This window comes from Sciurus carolinensis, chromosome 5 (genome assembly GCF_902686445.1).
Source record: "Sciurus carolinensis chromosome 5, mSciCar1.2, whole genome shotgun sequence".
In the NCBI taxonomy this organism is placed as follows: domain Eukaryota; kingdom Metazoa; phylum Chordata; class Mammalia; order Rodentia; family Sciuridae; genus Sciurus; species Sciurus carolinensis.
Genome location: NC_062217.1, coordinates 37,239,073 through 37,263,101, shown reverse-complemented (window position 1 = coordinate 37,263,101; position 24,029 = coordinate 37,239,073). Strand labels below are relative to the sequence as shown.

At 37.6% G+C, this 24,029-nt stretch overlaps 1 protein-coding gene and 1 non-coding gene across 2 annotated transcripts in view; one reads left to right on the top strand and one right to left on the bottom strand.

The window, feature by feature from the left end:
• The window catches only part of Wdfy2 (WD repeat and FYVE domain containing 2), a 157,186-nt gene that overhangs the window by 93,968 nt on the left and 39,189 nt on the right, over positions 1-24,029 (top strand). The window contains exons 4-6 of the mRNA XM_047552641.1: positions 5,737-5,791; positions 9,721-9,871; positions 18,542-18,654. Of these exons, the coding sequence (XP_047408597.1) occupies positions 5,737-5,791; positions 9,721-9,871; positions 18,542-18,654 (319 nt within the window). The remainder of the gene's footprint in view (positions 1-5,736; positions 5,792-9,720; positions 9,872-18,541; positions 18,655-24,029) is intronic.
• On the bottom strand, positions 8,007-8,079 carry Trnae-cuc (transfer RNA glutamic acid (anticodon CUC)). The gene has a single exon. It is a non-coding gene; the product is annotated as a tRNA-Glu (tRNA).

Below are 24,029 nucleotides of genomic sequence, written 5' to 3'. Positions count from 1 at the left end.
GATTCAAACAGCTTGTCTAAAATCATATTACTGGCATGTATTTTAGTAGGGATTTAAGTCAGGACGATTGTCTCCAATTGTCCAAGCTCTTAATCCATGCTCTGCTTTTCTTAACTTTAACCTGAAACCCAAAAAGCACCAAAATGGAAAGCTGCAGACCAATAATATCATGTACATGTGTGTGTGAAAAATTCTTTTAAAACATTAGCACATGAAATGTAATAACACAGTAATAGAAAAGTACACCATGGCAAGTTGGGATTCCTTCAGGAATTCAAGAATGAGCCAGTATTAAGCAATTTATCAAAATAATTAATTCTGTAAATTGAAGGATGTTTTAAAGTTTGTATAATAGATACCAAAACCACATTTAATTAAATGCACCAGCTACTGTTAATAAAAACTCCAGTTAAAACTAAGAGATTACCTAAACTTGTCCAACATTGTTTTTTCAACATCAACAGCAAATGCCATATTAAATATTATAACATATTAAACTAAAATATATGTGTATACCAGAACCAAAAGCTATTTTTAGCATATATGAAGTTAAAATGGGAATAAAAAATCCCTTTCAAACTAGTAAAGAAAGATTATATTTATCAATCTGAGTACATTTCTCATGGTAAGCATATTACAACTGAAATACAGTTTTTTCCAAAATTAAAACTTCAAACACATAGTACAATTTCAACTCAGAATGCTATGATTATTTATTTAAAATTTTACAATACTACAGAAGACTTAATAAATAAAATCCATAGACAGAATATCAAAGAGAAAATATTGTCAATTTATCTATTAGTCAAGGGATTACTACCCCTAATAATCAAAGACAAGAGACAAAGGGGGAAAGGAAATGCCTAGGCCATGCCACATACCCTGCTTCAGATTTTCTTGACTTCTTTCCTGGACCCTCTGGGTTCCTTGTTCCATCCTGAGGCCAAAGCCCAGCCTTTCTAGTTTGTCTGCCACTTTCTGGATGTCAGAGCACAGCACTGCTAGGCTGAAGATCTGACTTCCCCAGTGGCTGCAAATGGACTAGGAAGTACAACTTTCCAGAAGGAGGGGGAAGCTAAATCTCCCCTGAGCTGTGAACAAAATTCAAAGGGAGATGGGAGAGAGCTGGCAGATAAACTTCTTCTCTATCCCTCCCTCCAGTGAATTCTTTCCAGTTCTGTCTATCCAGAAACTCTCTCTGTACTCACAGACCCAACTTGGTAGTGATACACTGTTTGTCTTTCTCTGCTTTGCTTTGCGTTCCCTCACTTACACTGTGGATATTGCGCCTCTAAACAAAGAGTTAGACTTAAGCTTTGCCTGAGGGAACACGATAAAGCAAGTTTGAACAGAGATGTCATAGAACAAAAAATGAAAGTGACAAACATACAAAAAAGGTCCAGTTCATAAACAGAGTAGTACACATTATACCACAATGAGGTACCTTTTGGCAAAAATTGAAAAGAAAGTAACATCCCAGTGCTAGTGAGATGCGGGAATATATGCTGTCTTACAAAGTGGGTAGGGGTAAATTACTTTAGAAAAAAGAATGATCCAACATGTTTGGCAAAACATTAAATGTACATAACCTTGAGCCAACAATCTTTCTATCTGTGTTAGTTCATGCACATGGGGTATATGTGCAGAGACCTTTCCAGTAAAAAAATGGTAGATGAGTGGAATGTCCATTTAAAGGAGCAAGTACTTGAATAAAGTATGGCATATCCATTCTGTAGAGTATTATTGAACAATCAGAAAGATTAAGTTAGAACCATGTGATTCCTGGAAAGATAGCTATGATATGTTTTAAGTGAAAACAGCAAGTTAAATGTAATATCTATGGTGTGATCCTATGTTTGTACAATAAAACAAAACCCTATTTTTGGGTGTATGTTCATAATATGTTTAATAAGTGTTAAAAAATGACATGGATTGATAACATCAGACTGTTAATACTGACTTCCTTCAAAAGGGGTGAGATTGAAGATGGAGACAATTACTCACTTTTCCTTTGTATATCCTATATTGTTTGATGTATTAGAGTGAGCACTAAAATTAATTAGATGGTAGACTGGCAAACAGTTAGATGGTAAGAAGAAAAGGTAGAATAAAAGAAGGAAGGATAGACATTATTTTATCCAAACTAATTTAAAGTTTGTGCATCTTTGATCTAATTTCTTCTTCGGTCAAGCCTAAGGAAATAAACTAAGCTATAGTAAGACTTTTACATTATATTGTTTGAATATTAATAGATACAATCTTTTTAAAACTCAAATTTAGCAATGTTTATCAAAATTTTAATGGTCATACTCTGACCCAAAATCATTTTACTTATTATAGAACTATTAGTGGATTTACATAAAAAATAAAATACATTTAATAAGAAAAATAGGAAGCAATATAATATTCCTCAGGGAAAGACCATTACAGTATGTTCTGTGCATTCATTAAAAAGAACATGCACTGGAGAAAAAATAACCTATTCAACAAATGGTGCTAGGAAAAATGGAAAACCACATATAACAAAATGAAATTAAACCTTTCTCTCTCACCTTGCCGGAAACACAATTCAAAGTGTATCAAAGACTTAGGCACTAGAACAGAGACCTTGCGACTGCTAGAAGAAAAAGTAGGCCCAAATCTTTATCACATTGGCCTAGGATCTAACTTTCTTAACAAGACCCCCAAAGCGCAAGAAGTTCAATTAAGAATCAATAATGGGATGGATTCAAACTAAAAAACTTCTTCTCAGCAAAAGAAACAATCAATAATGTGAAGAGAGAGCCTGCAGACTGGGAGAAAATCTTTACCACATGCACCTCAAATAAAACATTAATCTCTAGGATATATAAACAACTCAAAAAACTTAACACCAAAAAAAACAAATAACCCAATCAATAAATGGGCTAAGTAACTGAACAGGCACTTCATAAAAGAAGATATACAATCAATCAACAAATATATGAAAAAATGCTCAACATCTATAGCAATTAGAGAAATACAAATCAAAACTACGCTGAGATTTCATCTCACTCCAATCAGAATGGCAATTATCAAGAAGATAAGCAACAATAAATGTTGGCGAGGATGTGGGGAAAAAGGTATACTCTTACATTGCTGATGGGAATGCAAAATGGTGCAACCATTATGGAAAGCAGTATGGAGATTTCTCAGAAAACTTGCAATGGAACCACCATATGACCCAGTTATCCCACTTCTCTGTTTATACCCAAAGAACTTAAAATCAGCATGCTACAGTGACCCAACCACATCAATGTTTATAGCAGCTCAACTCACAATAGCTAAACTATGGAACCAACTTGGATGCCCTTCAACAGATGAATGGATAAAGAATATGTGTGTGGACACACACACACACACACACACACACACAAAGGAATATTACTCAGCTTTAAAGAAGAATGGAATTATAGCATTTGCTGATAAATGAATGGAGTTGGAGAATATCATGCTATGTGAAATAAGCCAAATCCAAAAAACTAAAGGCCAGATGTTTTCTCTGATATGTAGATGCTAATTCACAATAAAGGGTATGGCTAGAGAAGAATAGAGTTAAAGGTAGAGGGGAGTGAAGGGAGGGGAAGGGATATGGGGGTAGGAAGGATAATACAGTGAAACAGACATTATTACCTCATGTATACATGTGACTTCATGACTGATGTGATCTTAAAATATGTACAATCAGAAAAATATACTCCATTAATATTATTTATTAGAATGTATAAATCCATTCTGTCATGTACAACTAATTAGAACAAATTAAAAAAATTTTTTAAATGAAGTTTATAAGTAGTAGTCCTGGAGTAATATACATGACTTGTTAAAGGCCAAGTAGTTTAACATTTTGTTTTATTATTGATATTATTACAATAATACTTTTCATAATGTTATCTCTAACAAATGGTACCACAAGGGATCTTTACATTTTTATCCTTCTTCTATTTCTTAGAAGAACATATGGTTTCTGTGATCAAAAATAATAATGGAAAGTGACAAAATCTCCCAAATTTTATTCATGATTATATTTTTATTATCATAGGAAAAACAAATGAACAAAAAGTTGGGTTTACCAGTGTCATGAACTGGTAGTATTTAATTTGTGTATATTAAATTCTAAGTGCAAACCTTACTGAGTTGGTTTTGTATCTTGCCTTGTTCCAAGAGGAATTGAGGTTTCTTTGCCCAAGCCAGAGAACCATTTCAGTATATTTAAAATAACATGAACTATATGAACTCAGTGAGCATCTGTCCAAATAACAGTTGTCTTTAATAAATCCTCTGAGTGTGTGTGTGTGTGTGTGTGTGTGTGTGTGTGTCTAGATATGTGGGACCCTCTGACGTGTGGTGTTCAGGGCTGTGACCCATTCCGTGGGATGAAAGGTTGATAATAAACTGCTGTTTGAGCCTGTGCAAGCTTCCCTCCCCACTCTGTCAATCAGCTTCTTGTGGGCATGCTACTTTATTCCTTTAAAACTTAGTCTGCTCTGCTCAATTGTGAGTCTAAACTCTTCAGAAATGAGAAATGGATATGGTGCCACTCCTTGAAGGAATAATGATATGAATTTTAAAAGTGACAGGTTGAATAATGTTATTACTGAGAAAATCATTGTGAAGAAAATCCATTTGTAGAAAGGCTTCTTAAGGGGGCTGGGATGGGAAGGCAGAGAATGAAAAGAGCGTGGTTGCCTGGTATATTCATTCTCGCGTCACCTCCTGCTTTATCTTGGTGACATTTATCATAGTAACAATAAAAATAATTTTTTTCTAAAAAATTACATAATCTATATGAACTCAGTAAACACCAGATAGCAGTAAAGAAGTTTATGCATCTGTCCTCCCACCCTTCTTTTTAAAAAATCATCAGAGAAAAATTCTGGATGCTTCCAAATGTTGTGAGAAGATTTATTGTTCTGTTTTTAAGCTCAGATGAAGGCATCACTTTATTACACTTTGCAGCTTTCCTTGTGTTTGACAACTTTTTTTAAAGAATTCATGAATATTTTGTATTTGAAAGAAACTAAAGGAGTCAAAACATGCTGGGCCTCCTGAATATTTGGTTGACTTCCACATGTACATCACTGTCTACATAGGTGCTTAGGTGAAACCCCACATACTCACCTTTTATGTGTCCCCCCAGTATGTTTGATATCCAAACTAATATCATCAGATTGAGAGGCTGACCAATATTGATCAGTTTCTTACTGTGCCAAGATACTATGTCATGCACCCCAGAGATACAGGGAATGAGCAAGGTGTAGCCCCAATAAGTTTACTGTAAGGGGAAATAAACTGCTGACATTAGCAACAGAAACTTTAAAATATCTACTTTATTTCTCTAGTAGAAAATTGGTATTTATCTGCTCACTGACCAGAGCCTTGCAAATTTTCAGCTTTGGCACCATGGAGAGGAAAGCATTTTGAATCCAGTTTAATCTTCAAAATCAACCAACATCAAAACTCTGAACTTGATTCAGTTTTATTCTCATGTGTGCACAAAAATAGTCAAGAGTTGTAAGGTAAAAATTATGATGCTTGCATTGGATCATAATTATGGTTACTTTTAGAGATGTCTAAAAATGCTGAGTCAATTGACAAAAATACTAATGTTAGATGTAATTCTGAGATGATAATGACATTCCACAATCTGATTTTACCAAAACATAGTTATTCACTTAAAAATGTCCTTTTGCTCAATGTTTTTCTTTTCTTTTGCAGGAGTTTATTTTGTCAGAAGATTATAACAAGATGACTCCTGTGAAAAACTATCAAGGTAGGAGTGTTTTTTTATTACCCAGACTATAAAATATTATTTGATGATTTTCACTGCCAGTAGAAAAGACTTTTTTCTTTGCATGGTCAGGAGAACAAAGCAGGGCCATATAGAGTATGAATAAATTTGTATGAAATGTCAAGAATAGGAAGATCCATAGAGACAGAAAATAGATTAGTATTTGACTAAGGATGGGGGAAGGGAGAATTGAGGATATTCAGTGTCTCTTTTTTAGGTGATGAAAATGTTCCAGAAATAGATGGTGGTGATGCTTGTACAATGTGGTAAATATACTACAAACCAATGAATTAAATATTCTAAAATGGTTAAAATAAATTTTATGTGAATTTTATCTCAATGATTTTAAAAAAAAAGTCAGTGATAGCAAAACCAAAGAAGTCATAAGAAGGGAAAACTGTAGACTGATATCTCTCATGAAAATAGATACAAAAATCCTCAAAAAAGAAAAAAAACTATCAAATCAAACAACATATAAAAAGAATCATACAGCATAAGCAAGTGCTTTATTCCAGCTATGTTATGATTATCTATCATATCAACATGCTAAAGAAGAATAATCATACTAATTAATGCAAAAAAAATTTGATGAAAGCCATTTCATGACAGAAACTCTTAGTAGGTGGGAATGTAAATTAGTACAACCACTGTGGAAATCAGTATGGAGATTCCTCAAAAGACAAGGAATGGAACCTACATATAACCCAGCTATACTGCTTCTTGTATTTTATCCTAAAGAATTAAAGTCTGTATTGGTTAAATTATATTGTTATATTGTGTGCACATACAAATATGTAACAATAGATCTCACCATTATGTGCAACTATAATGTACTAATTTAAAAATGTGGGAGGAAAAAGAATTAAAGGCAGTATACCGTAGCCATTCATGCATACCCATGTTTATAGCAGCAAATTCACATTAGCCAAATTATGGAACCAGCCTAGGTGTCCATCAATGGATGAATGATAAATAAAATATTCTATTTATATATATCTCTATATATGTATATATGTACATATATACACATATACATACACACAGTGGAGTTTTATTCAGCAGTAAAGAAGAATGAAATTGTGTCATTTGCAGGAAAAGGGATGGAACTTGATAGTATTATATTGAAGCAACATAAGCCAAATTCAAAGTCAAGGGTGGTATATTTTCTCTAATTTATGGAAGCTAGGGAGAAAAAAGGAAAACAAGGGGCAAGGGGCATGGGAGTTCCCATAAAAATAGAAGAGACACCAGTAGAATAGAGGAAGGGGATAGTAGGGTGGGGGTGGGAACAGGCAGGTATTAGGAAATGAAATTGACCACATTAATATTGTTCTTATGTGTATGTATATGAATATGTAACAAATCCCACTATTATAATTATATAATAGTATAATTATAATTATATAATAGTATAATTATAATGCATCAATTTTAAAAAACTCAGCGAACTAAGAATGGAAGGGAATGTCTTCAACTTGATAAGGAACCATCTACAAAATCCCATACTTAAATTGTCAGGAACTGACTTCATACTTAATTATCAGGAAACTGACTTCCCTGCAAGATCAGGATCAAGGCAAGGATGCCCCATCTCACCATTTTTATTCAAGAAGCCAAATGTTACTGGGTGTGGTGGCACATGCTTATAGTCCCAGTGATGTGGGAGACTGAGGCAGGAGGATTGCAATTTCCAGGTCAACCTTAGCAACTTAGTGAGACCCTGTCTCAAAATGAAAGGGTCAGGGATGTGGCTCAGTGGTTAAACACCCCTGGGTTCAATCCCCAGTACCAAAAAAAGAAAGAAAGGGAGGCAGGAAGAAAAAGAGAGAGAAAGAGAGAAAGGAAGGAAGGAAAGCAGGCAGGGAGGGAGGGAGGGAAAGAAAAAGAAAAAAGGAAGGAGAGAGAAAGAAAGAGAGAGGGAGGGAGGGAGGGAGGAAGGAAGGAAGGAAGGAAAATAAATCAGATGTGAATTCCATGGTTTTCTTTTTTAATATATAATTTTCTGAAACTTAATGATAAGCATATATCTTTGAAAGGTTTCTTTTTGAATATAATATTCTCTTACCTTAGAAAGAATATATGGCTTGAGTAGTTGAGGTTTTTTTACTTTGGTTTTGTTTTTTCAGCAGACAGCCTCCTGACACTGAGAAAAAGCTCTGCTGTAGATAAACTAGAATTTTTTTTTTTTTTTTTTTTTTTGCAGTGCTGGGGATTGAACCCAGGGCCTTGTGCTTGAGAGGCAAGCACTCTACCAACTGAGCTACATCCCACCTCCTAGACTAGAATTTTGATTCTAGCTTTGTCACTCATTGGTTGGTAGCTTTGAGCAGTTCCCTTAACAGTTCTAGCCTCTGTCTCCTCCTCTGGCACATGAAAGCCATCCCAAGGGTCAGACCCCTTGTCATCTAGGATTGCTTTCATCCCTTGAATTTAAAGTGACAGATGAAAGGCTCTTTCAGGAGAAAGAGGATGGGGTGCAAGGGACCACTTTCTACTTGAAGTAGATTTGAGTGTCCTTGGACTCATTAGAGAGTTCGTTTTATTCTGTTGCTAGTGGAACTTGAATTGGACATTTATGGCATGGACATGAAAAGATCTTCAGGTGTTTCTCCAAGAAGTCACATCTTCAAGTTAAATTTGATCTTGATGGGGGTTGGGATTCTGAAAAGCAGTTATGTACTGCTTTCATATCTTCTAAGATTCTCCATGTTTCAAATGTCAGGTTTCACAACATCAGGCATTTATTGAAATGACTATCTGTGGGTGTTCCCTATGGTTCTGACTATATTGTATGGTAGCCAATCTAAAAGGGCCATCTCGTGAAGGTCGGATTTGCTATAAAATCAGATCACCCACTTTGCAGGGTAATTATAATGATTAAGAGACAGAATTCATTTAAATACCTGGCACCCGTTAGATGCTCAGAAATTGGCAGATGGTGTTATTGCCAGCAAAGCTGCTTTTATCTCTCTGTACTGTCTAACTCAGCATGGTGATCAAAATGGGAAACTCCTGTCTTCACTGTTACCTCAGTACACTCACTTGTGTGTTCCCGCCCCACTAGACTGCTGGACAGGTGGTGTTCATTGCAGTCAGCTCTGCAGTTAACTGCAGTCCCCTCCACCTCTCTGGAATTGTATAATAAGAAAGCAAAAATCCTCCCACCTGTTTGGTAACTGAGAAGCCATGAGACCTCAGCCTAATGACTCAGCTTTATTGTGCTCACTTTGCCCATGTATGAAACAGGGAGAAGGGGTAGATGACATGAATAGTCTCTTCAAACTGAAATTCAAGATTCTTATATGAACAATTCTAGGAAATTTATACACACACACACAGGCATGCATACTTTGGCATAAAGAATATTTTATTCTTTTTATAATTCTTCCCAAGCATTTGATTTCTGAGAGAAAGCTGTTTATCTAGAATTTTGTTAAAAGTTTATGAAACAGAGTACAATATAGAAGAACAATATGCTCTTTACTTTTTTTGGAAGTGCGTATGAACTGACTACAGTGACTACATTACAAACATCATCCCTGATGGTTTTTGTGGTCACATTGGGTCTGATACTCTTTAGTCCAGCAGCCCTAGCATATTGAAGGAGGTGGCCTAGACCCTTGGGTAAAGAACTTTCTGAATCAGTAATTCTTGGGTTGGCACAAGAGGGATAGGAGGTGAGCATTGGGAAGAGAAGGGTTGTTTTTAAAATCATAAAAACTCAGGCATGCCTGTCTGTTGAGGCACACTCCTACCCCTGACCAGAGCAACTGTTGTACCCTGTCCCTAACAGCTTACACTGTCAACTTTTTGCAGGATGGGGAGAAGAGAATGATACAACCCCATGGACCATGCTTTTCCAACCTCTTTGAGATGCTTTATAGGTTGTTTTCTTGTCTCTTGGTTTTCAGCGCATCAGAGCAGAGTGACAATGATCCTGTTTGTTCTGGAGCTGGAGTGGGTGCTGAGCACGGGACAAGACAAGCAGTTTGCCTGGCACTGCTCTGAGAGTGGGCAGCGCCTTGGAGGTTATCGCACCAGTGCTGTGGCCTCAGGCCTGCAGTATCCTTTGCTGGACAAAAATCCCTTGGTGGGAACTTAGCTGTTGACCTCGTTGATTCATGAAAATTTGAAGTATGTGCAATTTGAAGTTTTGGTGCATTATTTGTTGAGTGGCCCCTGTGTGAATAAGATGACCAGAGACTTTGCTAAGATACTTGTTATCAGGGGTTCCCATGTGGAGTGAACTGAGGTAACTTCATTGGTCTATTACAACACTGTTCTGACAACTAGACAGGTCATACCCAGATCTATAAGCCTCAGCTATCAGAAAAAATTACGGTCCATGGAGATTAAACCATCACCAAAATACAGATTTTGATTTTCTTCTACGAGTAATTTATATATAGATATTATTAAGGTTATACACACTCCCTTAGTGCCTGGGAAAATTTCTGTTAATTTTAAAAATATTTATTGAGAAGCTGCCATGCTGGGACTAGAGTGGGTTAGCTGGCATCTACCTATTAATGCTATAAGATTTGTTCTGGGTGTGAAACTTTTCCAAGATACATGGAATAATATTCTTATCTCCCAAGTCGCCAGGGTCCATGTGCTCAGGTTGAACCCCTGCTAATGCTGGATAATCCCCACTTCTGGGCTCCAGCAAGCAAAGTGTCAACTAGAACATAGCAAGCGTGAATTATGCTCCCATTGCCAGGAGTAAAGAACTCTGGGATTCTTAGTTTAAAAAAGTAGAATCTCTCCATCTTCTGACAAATGAGGAAGTAGGTGGAATCAGATCACCTGTCAACAAAACAGGAAGAAACAGGAAGGTCTGTTTTTTCGTTTTTTATCTCCATATTTTTAAAACTCCTAGTCAGTGATTCTCAACATGACAAAGTACATTGCAGTTTCTTTGCAGATGTATGGCTCTAAGTATATTTGAGCGAATGTATATAAGCCAATGTCATTTTTCTCGCTAGAAGGGCAAAGAAGCTAAGAAAGAACACTGTAGAAGGTTATAAAAACAAGTTAGAAAGATCAAAGGCAAGGTAATGGTAAGCAAGATAAGCTTATCATTGAGAGATTAGTACCTGTGAATACAAGAGACTCCAGCCTTTACTTTCTGAAAGCCAGTTTAGATGAGCATGATGCTTAAATTGAAATACATGAATTCTCTTGCTTATAGATAAATGATTTCTTATAGTACTAATGTTGGAAGGGCCCACCCTCTCTGTCTTAGTCCAAGTTGCTTTAATGAATTACCATAATTCATTAGGTGGCTTCTAAACAACACAGGTTTATTTTTCATGGTTCTGGAGGCTACGATCAAGTTGCCAACAGTTTCCATGCCTGGTGAGGGCTGGTTTTCTGGTTCATAGATGACCATCTTCTGGCTGAGTGGAAGGGGCAAGGGAGATCCCTGGAGTCTCTTTTATAAGGACACTAATCCTGTTCATGAAGGCTCCATCCTAATGACCTACTCACTACCCCAAAGCTCCACCTTCTAATGCCATCAATATTGGGAATTAGGTTTCCACATGTGAATGTGAGGGCGGCATACTTACCATGCACATCTGAGAACATACACACATTCACGCACAAAACTACAGATGGTGATGCATGTATTAAGTATGTTGATTGTGGTAATCATTGTACAGCGCATACATATATCAAATCATGGTGTTATATGCCTTGAATGTGTACAATTTTTATCAAACATTTTTAAAAAACAAATCTTTAACTCCCTCATTTTTTAGATGAGCCAATTGACACCTAGAAAGTGTCCTTTGCCTTATCTGAGACCACCCACCTCGTAACGAGGAAACTCACCACCAGAAGCCAGGTCTTCTCCCTTGGGCTCCTGCTTTTTTCCCATTGTACTGCACTGCCCTTAGGAGAGCAGGACTATTGGCACCAACTTAATTTGTCCTAAGACTGGCTTCCGTGTTACTAGCCAAACCTAACGATGCTTTTTCCCTATGTCTTTTGTTTCACTTACCCAAGCAATGGAGTATGGGAAACAATACAGGTCTAACCTTGAAGATGGCAACTTTTTAAACTATCTGAAAATGAAAAACAAAAGCCAAATATGCAAAAGTTAAACTTGCCCTGAGGGTGGTGGTCTATGGTATAAGATTACAGCCATCAGCTTCACAAGTCATCATTTTATAACTTTTTCTTTTGGCCACACCATGTGATTTACCATGGAGAACATCATGTTATCAGGTTATCAGAAGCCTCTGTGTGCGTGTGTGTGTGTGTGTGTGTGTGTGTGTGTTGTGGTGGTGGTGGTGGTGGTGGTGGTGGTGGTGATGTAAGCCTCTGGGCTTCAGTTCTCAGGCTGGACCACCTAGCCACCCTCATTCTGAAGATGGAGGGGAGCTGCAGTACTGCAGACTGGCTGTTACAGAAGATTCCCTGACCCCTGCAAGCTCTGCCTTGCCAGATCCAATTTTGGAGCCACACTGCCAATTCTTGCTCCTGGCTATTTTTCCAAGGCTAAACATTGATGGCATGATAGTTTTGTGTTTTTGCCAGAGGATCTGAGCCAAGAACTGTGGGACTTAAAAGCTGGAGCTTTTTTTCTTGCGTCTGGCTGGTGAATGGGTAGTTAGTTAATGGGCAAACCAGCACAGTCTTAGGGTTCACCCCCAGGTGAACCCTACTAGGTTTTTTTTTTTTTTTTATCTGTTTGGAGAAGCAAATATGCATTTAAAAAAAATCAAAGTTCAAGTAGAGAGTAAAGGAAGACAAGCAGACCAACCAGTTCTCAAATTGAATTATCGATTTCTGAATAACCTCAGGTCCTTTGATTATTTGGCTATATATCTGAAGCTTCAAATATTAAATGATCCATAATAGCAATAACACAAATAACAATCATAATAAGGAAGGAAAGAAAAAAAGAAAGGAAAAGGAAGAAAATATATTTGCAGTCCCTGAAAATACATGATGTGCTTTTACATACTTTACTTCATTTACTATCAAAACAATAATGTGCAGTAAAGATGAAATAGTCATATCCTTTGTTTTTATAATGTAGCTACTAAGGTTGGGTGAGACCGAGATTCAGGAAGGTTACAAGTGGCTTGCCCAAAGTGACATGACTGTTACCTGGCAGAACCAAGATTAGAACTTGGGAATTATAATATTTGGGCTAGTCTTTTGCACAACTGGATATAGCACAATGGTGATATTTGCCAAAGGTCTGATGGCCAGTAAATGGCAGGAAATAGAAACAGATGTTTTCCTTCTCTACTTCACTTATTGATCTTTAAATTTGTAAATACTTTGTAATATCCAGAAAATATTATAATGGACACTCTTTTCCTCTGTTGATTCTTCTTTGCCTCTTTGCTTTCTCTCTCTGTTTTCTGGAACATTTTAAAGCACATTCCAGACCTGAAACAAGATCTGTTGGTGTCTTGTTTTTGACGATGTTTTGATCTTTTTTTTTTAATGTTCTCACAAAAAATAATTGAAGAACTCTTTATTTTAGGATTTTTTTCATGTTGGAGATATTTCCAAAACATCACTGTACAGTAAAATGTCTTCCCACCAAATGTAATCTCTTAGACTTATTCCTAGGCAGTTACAGAGTTCTGAAAAGCTATTAAGATTACCTCAATGTCTTTATATCATAGTTGATGGCAGTCACTCTAAGCTTTGAGGTTGTACTATCATTTTATTCCAACCCTCTTCTAAATAGACTTTGTTGTATTCATGTCTTTTACAGAATAATGTTATTCACTTGCAGTTGTAAAGATTGTTGTATCAATTAAGTTTGTTTTCATCTTTGGTCTTATATTAAGATAAATTTAATATTTATTTTCCTTATAAGCCTTAATAACTACTTTACATGTGTCTAAGAACTTGTCAAAAGAGTATAACTATGCTTTGTTCTCCTTCACTTTATTTTCATGTTTTGTTAAGAAAATTTCCAAACTATGCGCCAAATTTTAGAAGATCCTGGAGTGGACACTCACCCACCACCCCTGTCTACTGCTGATTCTTCTGTTTTTGTTTTCTCTCTTTGCTAGAATATTTTACAGCACACTCCAGATCTTAATGTCATTTCACCTTTAGATACCTCATTGTGCACCTTTAAAATATATAAATTTTTAAAATAATTGTAATGCTGTTCTTACACCTAGAAATTAATAATCACTCTTTGATATTGTTGAATCATCAATCTATTTTCACTCATTGTTTTGCAAGTGGCCTTTGGCATTGGGTAGGTTTGAAGTTGGGCATAGACAAGGTCCACGTGCAAGGTCTAGAGCAGTGCCCTGACCCACTTCTTTTCAATACCACTATCTTGAGGAAGGTGCTGAATTGGTTCTCAGACAGACCATCCGCTTCTAAACTGGTCTCTGTCTTTCCCTATGCGGTCATTTGCAGGGTTCCATACCTGTGCCTTCCCATATCTTGTATAAATTGAAAGATGCCTCAAACATCTTGATTCCATTTAGGTTTAACTTCTTGAGAGAATACTTTTTGATGGTTTTGCATGCTTCACCTCAGGAGGCGTATGAGTTGGGTTGTTACTCTTGCAGTTATGACTGATTGGTGGTTCAGGTGAGAGTGGGATCCTTGCAGTGCCAGTGTCCCTGCTGGCCCTTCTTTTAGTGGTTCCATCCATTGATGAGCTTTACCTGGCTATTTTTGTAATTCTACCATGTTTTTCCACATGTGGTAGTTGGACTTTTTAAAATATAAACTAGAACTTTATAATAACTAGGGCAAGACAAATTCTTTATTTTTAATTCTTAATTTTTAAATTCTTAATTTATCCAGCTATCTTAAAAATAGAATAAACTCTTAATTTCTTTCTCCTTAATTGCTAATTTAAAGAGTAGAGAATTAGCTCCAATGGGGATGTTTTTCTTTTTGTGCACTATTATGAATACTTTGTCTTGTTTAATTTTGTTGTGATTTGGTTTTAGTTTTTTAAATACTCAGTATATTTTAATAAGTTCTTACCTTTTTTTTTTTTTTTTTTTTGGCAACAGGGAGATTGAACCCAGGGGCACTTGACCACTGAACCACATTTCCAGCCCTTTTTTATATTTCATAGAAACAGGATCTCACTTAGGACCTTGCTAAGTTGCTGAGACTGGCTGTGAACTTGCGATTCTCCTGCCTCAGCCTCCCAAGCCACTGGTATTACAGGCATGCACCACTGCACCCAGCTCTTTATTTTTTTAATATTCAAATTGTTCCATATCCAGCCAGTAAAAGCCACATCATATTGGCCACGGGATCTTTTTAATTTTTATTTTTTAAAGACTAATTTTTTAGAGTGGTTTTATGTTCACAGCAAAATTAAGTAGACTGTATGGAGGTTTTGGATTTTTTCATTCCTCCACACAGGCATGACCTCCACCATTAGCAGCATGTCCCAGCAGGATATGTTACAATTGATAAACCTCCTTACACTGGCACTTCATTATCACTCGAAGGCCATTTTATGGTCCATAGTTTATTCTTGTTTTTGTACATTATGTGAGTTTAGACACTGGTATAATGACGTGTATTCACCATTGTACTGTCACACGGAGTAGTTTTTCTGCCCTAAAATGCCTCCTTGCTCCACCTCTTCTTCCCTCACTGTCCCCTCATGTCTTATTTTTTCAAGCCCACTAGACTTGGTAACTTTCTTGCTTTCTGGCTCATCATGTCTTAAGCTCATCTTGTCCTTTTCCTTTACCAGTTATGGAATTACCTGTTATTTTAGTAAGGAATAATAGTCAGAGACAGCTATGAAATAATTCTTATGTGTTACTTTTTGAAAGAAAATCATAATATTTCTAATTCAAATTTTCAAATTTAACATGGTAGGGTTTTTACTTCTTCATTTTTGAACTTGATTCTTTGATGTTGGGCCGAAAATCTTGGTTCCTAAAGCATCAACATAACTCCTTATTTGCTTTATCCTATGGTATTATAATGACAATATGACTACTGAATGAGATTTTGAGATTTAGATGAAGTTCTTTTTATCCTTATACTCTTCTAAGTATGTACTTTCAAAAATGTGGTTTAAAGTCACTTGAAATAATTCACTCAACTATATGGTTGTATCACCAATTTGATAGTTCTATTTATTTTGCTTTATTTTCAGTTTGAGGGATTTTTTTTTCATATATATATATATATATATATATATGAATTAATGTATAAATTAATATGTAAAAGAGTTGCAGGACTCCACATCAGATACTGTAACAAGAAGTCTGACTTCTCACTGCCCCCTCACTGTTACTCCCTCTTCCATAGGCAGCCATTTTTGTTGGATCTGAATCCCTTCAGTACTTCCTTCTCTGAATATTTGCACGTGCACATGTTGCCTTATTCCCCCTACACATACACACTTAATGGTATGTACTGGAAATTACTCCCTGTCAATGTCTAAAGATCTTTATTTTTTCTAACTGCATAGTATTCTATTGTGGATATAACATCATTAATTCAGTAAGTTCTCTATTCACGACTTTTGGGGCTATTTTCAAACTTTAGCTATTAAAATAACACAGAGTAAACAGCTGTGGGCATGTGTTATTTCTTAGTTTTGTATCTCTGGAATAGATCTCTAGAAATAGGATTGCTAGGCACTGTCAACCAGAGAAGCTCATAAGAGTCTTGGTGTCTAGAATTTTTAGTGAGCGCTAGTGATGTAGACAGCACCCACCTGGCACATACCAAAATTCAGACTTACAGAAGGAAAGCAGGTATTCAGCATAAACCATATTGTTTGAATAGTTAAGGCACATTGAACCTCTTTTATCAGTTAATGGTGGGAACTTGCCCAAAATCCAGGTTCCCAGACACTAGGCCTACTTTGTAAGCAGTCTTGCAAAGAGCAGCAGTCTGGCCTGCTGTGTTAATTCTTTTCACACAGCACCATTTTCATTTCTTGAACTGTCCATTCACAGTCTCATTCAAATTTTGCCTATTTTTCTGTCAGGTTTCTGATTTTTTTTTCTTTGATTGCTCTTTTATATTAGGAATTTGGACCCTTTGTGACATAAGTTACAAATGTTTTTTCCAGTTAGTCTCTTATCTTTGCTTATATTATTTGTTGTTTGTGTTTCTGGTATAACTTTTCCCACTCCAAACTTACAGAGAAACCCATTCTCTGGAACTTAATAATTTTATTTCCTGCAGGCAAGTCCTTAATTGATTTGGAATTTTTTGGTATGCAATGTGAAATACAGGTTCAATTTTTTTCTCAAAGTGGTATGTAGTTTGTGTCAACACCATTTTGTTTTAATCCATCTTCTCCTTACTCATTTGAAGAGCTGTGTAGACATATACTAGATTTCTGTATAATTTGGGTCTATTTCTGAACTTTCTCTTTGTTCTCTTGTCTCTTCATGTACCAATACCACCTTTTTAACTAAAGGAACTTTATAGGCTGAATGTTTAGTAGTCAGTGCCTCTGCAGAAGGCAACTACTACACTTGTGGCAGGGATTCCAGAGGCCCCAGAGAAACTACAAACTGCAAGAAAAGGGGTGGAATTTCTCATTTGTACAGATGGGATTCATAACAGATTTACCAAATCAAGAATTCCAGATACAGTGTTTCAGCTTCACCTGCAGATTAAAAAATTAAGGATGCACAGCACCCTCACAAACTGCATATTCTTAACAGAATAAAAAGTAAAAACAGATGTCCACTTTGGGGAAAATACGATAAAGATATTTGAATTAGAAAAAGCACATATCCCTCAAGTTCATAAGAATATCACATCAGTGAATGCAAAACTGAAAGTGGTTAAGCAGTTGATCAAGTCAAGCCTGCGAAGTGACCACCAGGCCTTTCAGGAGAGGAGAACATGTCTACTGTGTGCCTGAAGAGCCCTGGGGAATTAGCAGTGCGATGGCATCAAAATCCATGGAGCAACCAGCAGTTAAGTCCTGATGCCACAGCAACCTCAGATTAAAATTGCAGATCCTGCCAGGCCCTGTGACACATGCCTACAACCTGAACAACTGGAAAGCCGAGGCAGGAGGGTCACAAATTCAAGGCCAGCCTCAGCAACTTAGCAAGACCCTGCCTCAAAATGAAAAGGGCTGGGGATATAGCTCAGCAGCAAAGCACCCCTGGGTCCCGGGATTCAACTCCCAGGACCAAAAAAAAAAAAAAAAGCAAATTCTTTTTATTTAAAATTGGGGGTTTGGGGATATAGCTCAGTTGGTAGAGTACTTGCCTTGCAAGCACAAGGCCCTGGGTTCAAATCCCCAGCACCACAAAAAAATAAAATAAAATGGGATGAGAAAGTGCTATCATTGAAATATATTTTAAGTTCCCTAAGAAAGAAACTTTGTAACATGTTTTAATATCTAGTAGGATTGACTTGACCTCATAACATCCATATCATTTTCATTTCAGAGTATTCCTTGCTTCTCTTGCTTATATGCTTCCATGTGAACTATGGAATGAACATAACTCTAGAAAACAACATGTGGTATTTTTACTATATTAAATGTGTATTAATTTATTAATATGCTAAGAAGTGACATCGTTATCATATCGAATCTTACTGTCCAGTAACACAATATGTCCTTCATTTTGTTAAGTTCATTTTTGTATCTTTCAGTACTGTCTTCAAGTTCTCCAGCATGGGATTTGCACATTTTTTGTTAAATGTATGCATTTTTTTTCAACTGTAAACCCCTCTCCCTTCAATTTTGAGAAACAATCCTTAATGCTTACATGATAGATTTGATGTTGAAACCCGGCATGTGTTTATTGGTGACCACTCAGGCCAAGTAACAATCCTCAAACTGGAGCAAGAAAACTGCACCCTGGTCACAACATTCAGAGGACACACAGGTAGGATTCAAAGCAAAATCATCACGTGCTGGCATTGCATTGTGCTATCGCCTGTTCCATATTGTGATGTTCAGATAATAATGTTTGGAAAATGGCAGAGTACAAGCTGTGCTTGAGCAGAGATGCTTAGGATCCGCTTGACTGATTTCAGGGTGGTGTAGTAAGAGATACTTTCAAAAATTTTCTCCATAATCCAAACAAAAGAGGAATCAATCTCTTTTGAAAACGTTGGTGACTTAGTTCCTTGTCAGATTGCACTAAAGAAAACCAGTGTTGGCTTGTGTTAATGGGACATTCTTTGAGACTACGTGGCAACTGCTCAAACCACAGAAAACTGAGAGGACAAATTGCCTAAGTCAGGGAGTGAGAAGGTGGTGTGCAAGAAAGATTCCCACATCCAAGACAAGTGGAAGATCCACCCATTGTGGGTAGCTAGACTAAAAAAGAGTGACAAGTTCATCTTTCCCTTTCTTTCAGGTTCTTTTCAGTTTATAACCCAACAGTCCCCTTTATGTCACTGACTTATTCCAGGATCATCTAAGCAAGGTGATATAAAATAGTCACTCAGCCTTTGAAAGACTTGAATGGGTGATGATGACTAAAGTTTTACTTAGGTTTTAAACATGTGACATTGGCTTGAGAAAATGTCCACCCTGGGAAATGAGCCACTGTCTATTCTCAGGGTCCTTAATGAGCTTTTCTGGTTTTTTTTGCACACTATCAACCCATGTAAAATGGGGATAATAGTCAGCTTGGATGTCATATAAGAACAAAAGTAGAGGATAGAGGATATCTAATTGAATAGTACCAATGCAACCATAAAAGACTTCCTAAAAAGAAAAAAATAGAATGCTCAGATAAAAAATAAACAGTAAAAGGAAAATTGAATCCAAGGCAAAAGATTTATCATAGATCATCTTTTGTCTGTGCCTTTGTAAGGAAGAACACAGAAATATTCCCTGTGAGTAGGACCCCAGTCTTTCCTCTTTGGATTTATCTGTGTGTGTGTGTGTGTGTGTGTGTGTGTGTGTGTGTGTGTGTTACTGGGGATCAAACTCAGGGCCTTGTGCATGCCAGGCAAGTGCTTTACCACTGAATCATACCCCCAGCCCTAGAAGTCTCTTTTTAGCCTCCTATACCCTGGCCAAGCCTGAACCTGGTAGAGACCCAGAACTGTGTCACTTAAGAAATCTTCAGCTGTTCCCTTTCACTGCTGACTTGTCTCCTCATCTTTCCATTCCCTTATTTCTCTACTTCTCTGCACTTGTTGAGGATTCCAGTCCTCCACTTCCTCAGTGTATCCCTTCCCTCCCAGGGTGCATCGCTTCAGACCTATGCTTCCCAGCATTCTCAGTTGTGATTGAGAGGGTGGTTCTTTGTAGAATTGGAGTCTGTGATTCAAACTGACTCTCCACATTCTTGTGCAGTCAGCTGCTGGAGCTGCAAATCATGTTTCCATGAGACTTAGGCCATGATTACCATTGCATGGTCATGATTTCCCAGCCAGACTCACAAAGTTGCCTAATAATCCCTTCTCCTGTACTCAGCACGCTTCTGCCACCAATTCCCTAAGAAGCTTCTGCAGGTTTTTACCCCAGCCACCTCCCCAAAAGCTATCAGATTATTTTGTTGTTCTTATTTTTTTGTTTTGTTTTGTTTTGTTTTTTGGTTCTGGTGATCCCTAGCTACACCCCAGCCACAGATAGAAGCTCTTTTTAAAAATATATTTCTTGCCCATTCCATATCCCTGCTGCCCGAGGAATGTTTCCTGTATCTCTCCCCATCTCAGTGCAGGAGCTTGCCTTCCTCCGCCCCAGGCGAATTCTCTTCAGAATGTCCACACCAAAATGGATTCCCTTTGCTTGTCTCAATTTGTTAACATGCTTAAGTTTCTTGCTTCCCTATAAAGAAAACAAACCGAAGCCCTCTCAGTCCCATGTCCTGTTGTAGCAATTTCCATTTTATTCTTTTAACAGCGATGCTGCTTTAAAAAAAAAAAAATTCTAATTATATATGCATATCATAAAGTTTGCCATTTTAACCATTTTTAAATGTCCTATTCAGTGGCATCAAGTATATTCACATTGTTGTGCAGCTATCCCCACCATCCATCAGAACAGTTTTTATCTTGTGAAGCTGCAGCTCTGTGCCCTGGCAATACTGAGCCCTTGCCCCAGCCCCCGGCAGCCATCCTACAAACTACTCTGGGACACTGGTGTAACTAGAAACATACAGTAACTGTCCATTTGTGACTGGCATATTGCACTCAGCATAATGGCATTAAGGTTCATCCAGATTGTGGCAAACAGTGGTGTTTCTTAGAATATAATTTTCCTAACTTTTTCAAAGTCTTCACTTTCCATTTTCCTTCCAGCCCCCTGCAATCTGGTTTGTGTCTACTTGAGAGGTTCTTCCTGAGGTGACCTGCGACCTGCTGGGACATGTTTAAACTTTGTCACACTTGCCCTTTCAGCAGAATTTTACATTATGGCCATTGTTCTTGCTGTCACTACTGTCCTTTCACTTCTGTGAACTGTCCTCTCCCAATTTTCTTTCTGTGCTTCATGCCTCTGTCTGTTCGTTCCCAGAATCCTCAGGTCTGCCCTGGATCCTCTTCTCTTTACACTCTATGCTCTCCCTTGTTCATCTCAGCCACTACACCCAGTCACAGAAATAAAAGGCACAGTCACTGTCCTCATTTCCTCACAACTCAGTGAGAACACAAGCTAACTGTAATTATGATGTATGGTGACAAAGCAGGGGAATCAAGCACCAAGCACTTCCAAGAATACAAAATGGGCAAATTACTTGGAAGGAGGAGGGGTAGGCAGTCAAAGAAAATGTCCCCAGGAGAGATATTACTTGACCCAAGGTCCTTGGGGTTGAGTAAGTGTTGAGTTTTGGGGAAAAAAGAAAAAAGTGACAAGAGCAGTCCAGGCAGAAAACCAGCACATGGAGATTTTTCAGGGCGAGGTGCTCTTTGGCACTGCTGGTCACCCTCTTGTGACTGGAACACTGGGTATGAGGGTGGATAAAGGGAAGAGGTGGTGGAGGGGGAACCAGAAAGAAAGGGAAAATCACTTCAGATTCCCGAGACTCATCTGACATCTCAGAAAAATTAACCTGATTGGATTTTAAAGGACAGTTCGGGCAGTACACACAGCGTGTAATTGGAAAGCCAGTGGGAAACCATCCTGGGAAAGCAAGGAGTGGCTGAAATCAAAGTGAATGTAGGAGGCTGCAAAAACCCAGACAAACACAAACAAACAAAAAACAATGGGAGGGGCTGGGGTTGTGGTCCAGTGGTAGAGTGCTTCCCTTGCTTATGTGAGACACTGAGTTTGATTCTCAGCACCACATATAAATAAATGAATAAAATAAAGGTCCATCAGCAACTAAGAAAATGGGAGCGTGGGAGCTGGGGGATAGAGCTCAGTAGTAAAGTCCTTGCGCATGCGGGGGCTCTGGGTTCCATCCCCAGCACCACCCACCACCCCCAAAAAAAAAGAGGAGGAAGAGGAAGAGAATCGTTCAGCAGACTTGGTGACCAGCCAGATAGTTCCCAGATTTGATGAGGCAGAAGGGGCGTTAGGCCTGATATCTTGACTCATTAGGAGTCAGGCACTGCCCATGTGGTGGCTGATAGGAATCCTCCAAGTTTGGTATCGAGTCCAAGTCAAAATGGGTAAGTAAAGCTTCTGCACTGTGTTGTCAGCCAGATGTGGCTCAGAGGACTCATGTTTTGCAGACCTGTTTGAATATAAAATGTTTCCTTGGCATCAAGTCTTATCTTTCTCAAAGAGTTGAAAGCATTTTCATTTCATTTTTATCTTGAAATATCTTCAAGGCAGACAGAACATAAAAGATCAGTAACCACCATGAAGGCGAATGGAACAAGTAAGGTATTTAACTTGCGGTTGTCGTTCCTAGAGAGGAGTGTCTGCCAGCACTAATCTGGCTGCAGTGCAGCTCATTCATTTAAAGGTGCGGTGAAGACACTGAGTGTCACTGAGTGTCAGATGTACTGTTGAGCTCTTCCTATGCCTAGGCCCAGGCTCTCAAACTGAGCCAAACTCAATTTTGAGTAAGGAGTTTTTGTAAGGAACAAGCAAAACCTTAATATTAACCCCAATCCATTAAAGAGTGGTCTTAGAGATCTCATTAGTCCAGATCCAAACTCAGAAACAGATAAGTCTTTGGTATATATGTGTATGGAGTCATGGCCTTTTGCCTTATCAATCTTTTACAGTACAGACGACCATGCAAAAATGTGGATTAATGATGGACTTGGCCTAGTCGTCATGCCCAGAGGCCAAAACATAACATTTTCTCATCCATAGGGATTTGGGAATCTAGTTTTAGGTTCTTATGCTCCCTCTGCTGGTTTTCTTTCTGGAGCTAAATGCCAAGTATCATGGTTTTTATTATTTTTACAGAACTTTGAATGTCTTTGTACCAAAAAACCATAAACTGATTTGAACAAAGCAGGGAAAAAAAATCTTACTTTGACCAGTGGAAATAAATAACACCAATAAAAGCTCTTTTCTTTTATTTCTAAGATTTTTTTATTAGCATGAACATGTTAGAAGTAGGACTTCAAAGTAAATCTGCCAAAGCATACTAATTAATGAAAAATTAAACATAGCCTTTGTTATTAACTGTTAGGAGAATTATTAAAAGGAACAATGTTACTCTAATAAAACTAAACAAACCAAGAAAGTTCAGTGCAAATATGCAAGTTCAGATAATTAAATTGAGAACTTTAATGTTCATGTACAATGGAGACTTGCTTACAGATCCAGTTTACATCAAGTGCAAGTCAGTAGATGCAGACTTCCATCAAATCAGGCAAGCCCTCAGCTCACTCTTGTGTGTGTGTATAGTAAATAAAAACAAACATAATCCTCGTCTTTATTCACTTCCAATCCAGCGTGGAATGCACACATTAGACTAATAATTATAGACAATTCATCAAGACATTCTGTGAGTGGAAAGTGTTGTCAACCCCTGGATGCCATTCACAGCCTGCTCGGAAACATAACAAGCAGGCATCTCCTTGTGCAGTCATAGGGAGGCTTCTCAAACCTTCCTTAGTTCCGCCTACACTGAAAAGTCACAACCAAGAAATCAGATATTTTATTCAAGAGGCTCTGTGATCTGAGCACTGACTCAGGCTCTTCTCTAGCCACACATTAGCCTGTCCACCTTACCCTTGAAGTTGTAGTATGGTGTTCTTATTGAGTTACCATGTCACTCTCTGGTAAAGGCAGACTCAGCCATCTCCAACCCTGGTTTTGCAAACATTCCACACAGTCTTTCACTTTTTTTTTTTTTTTTTTTTTTTTTTGCGGTGCTGGGGATTTGAACCCAGGGCC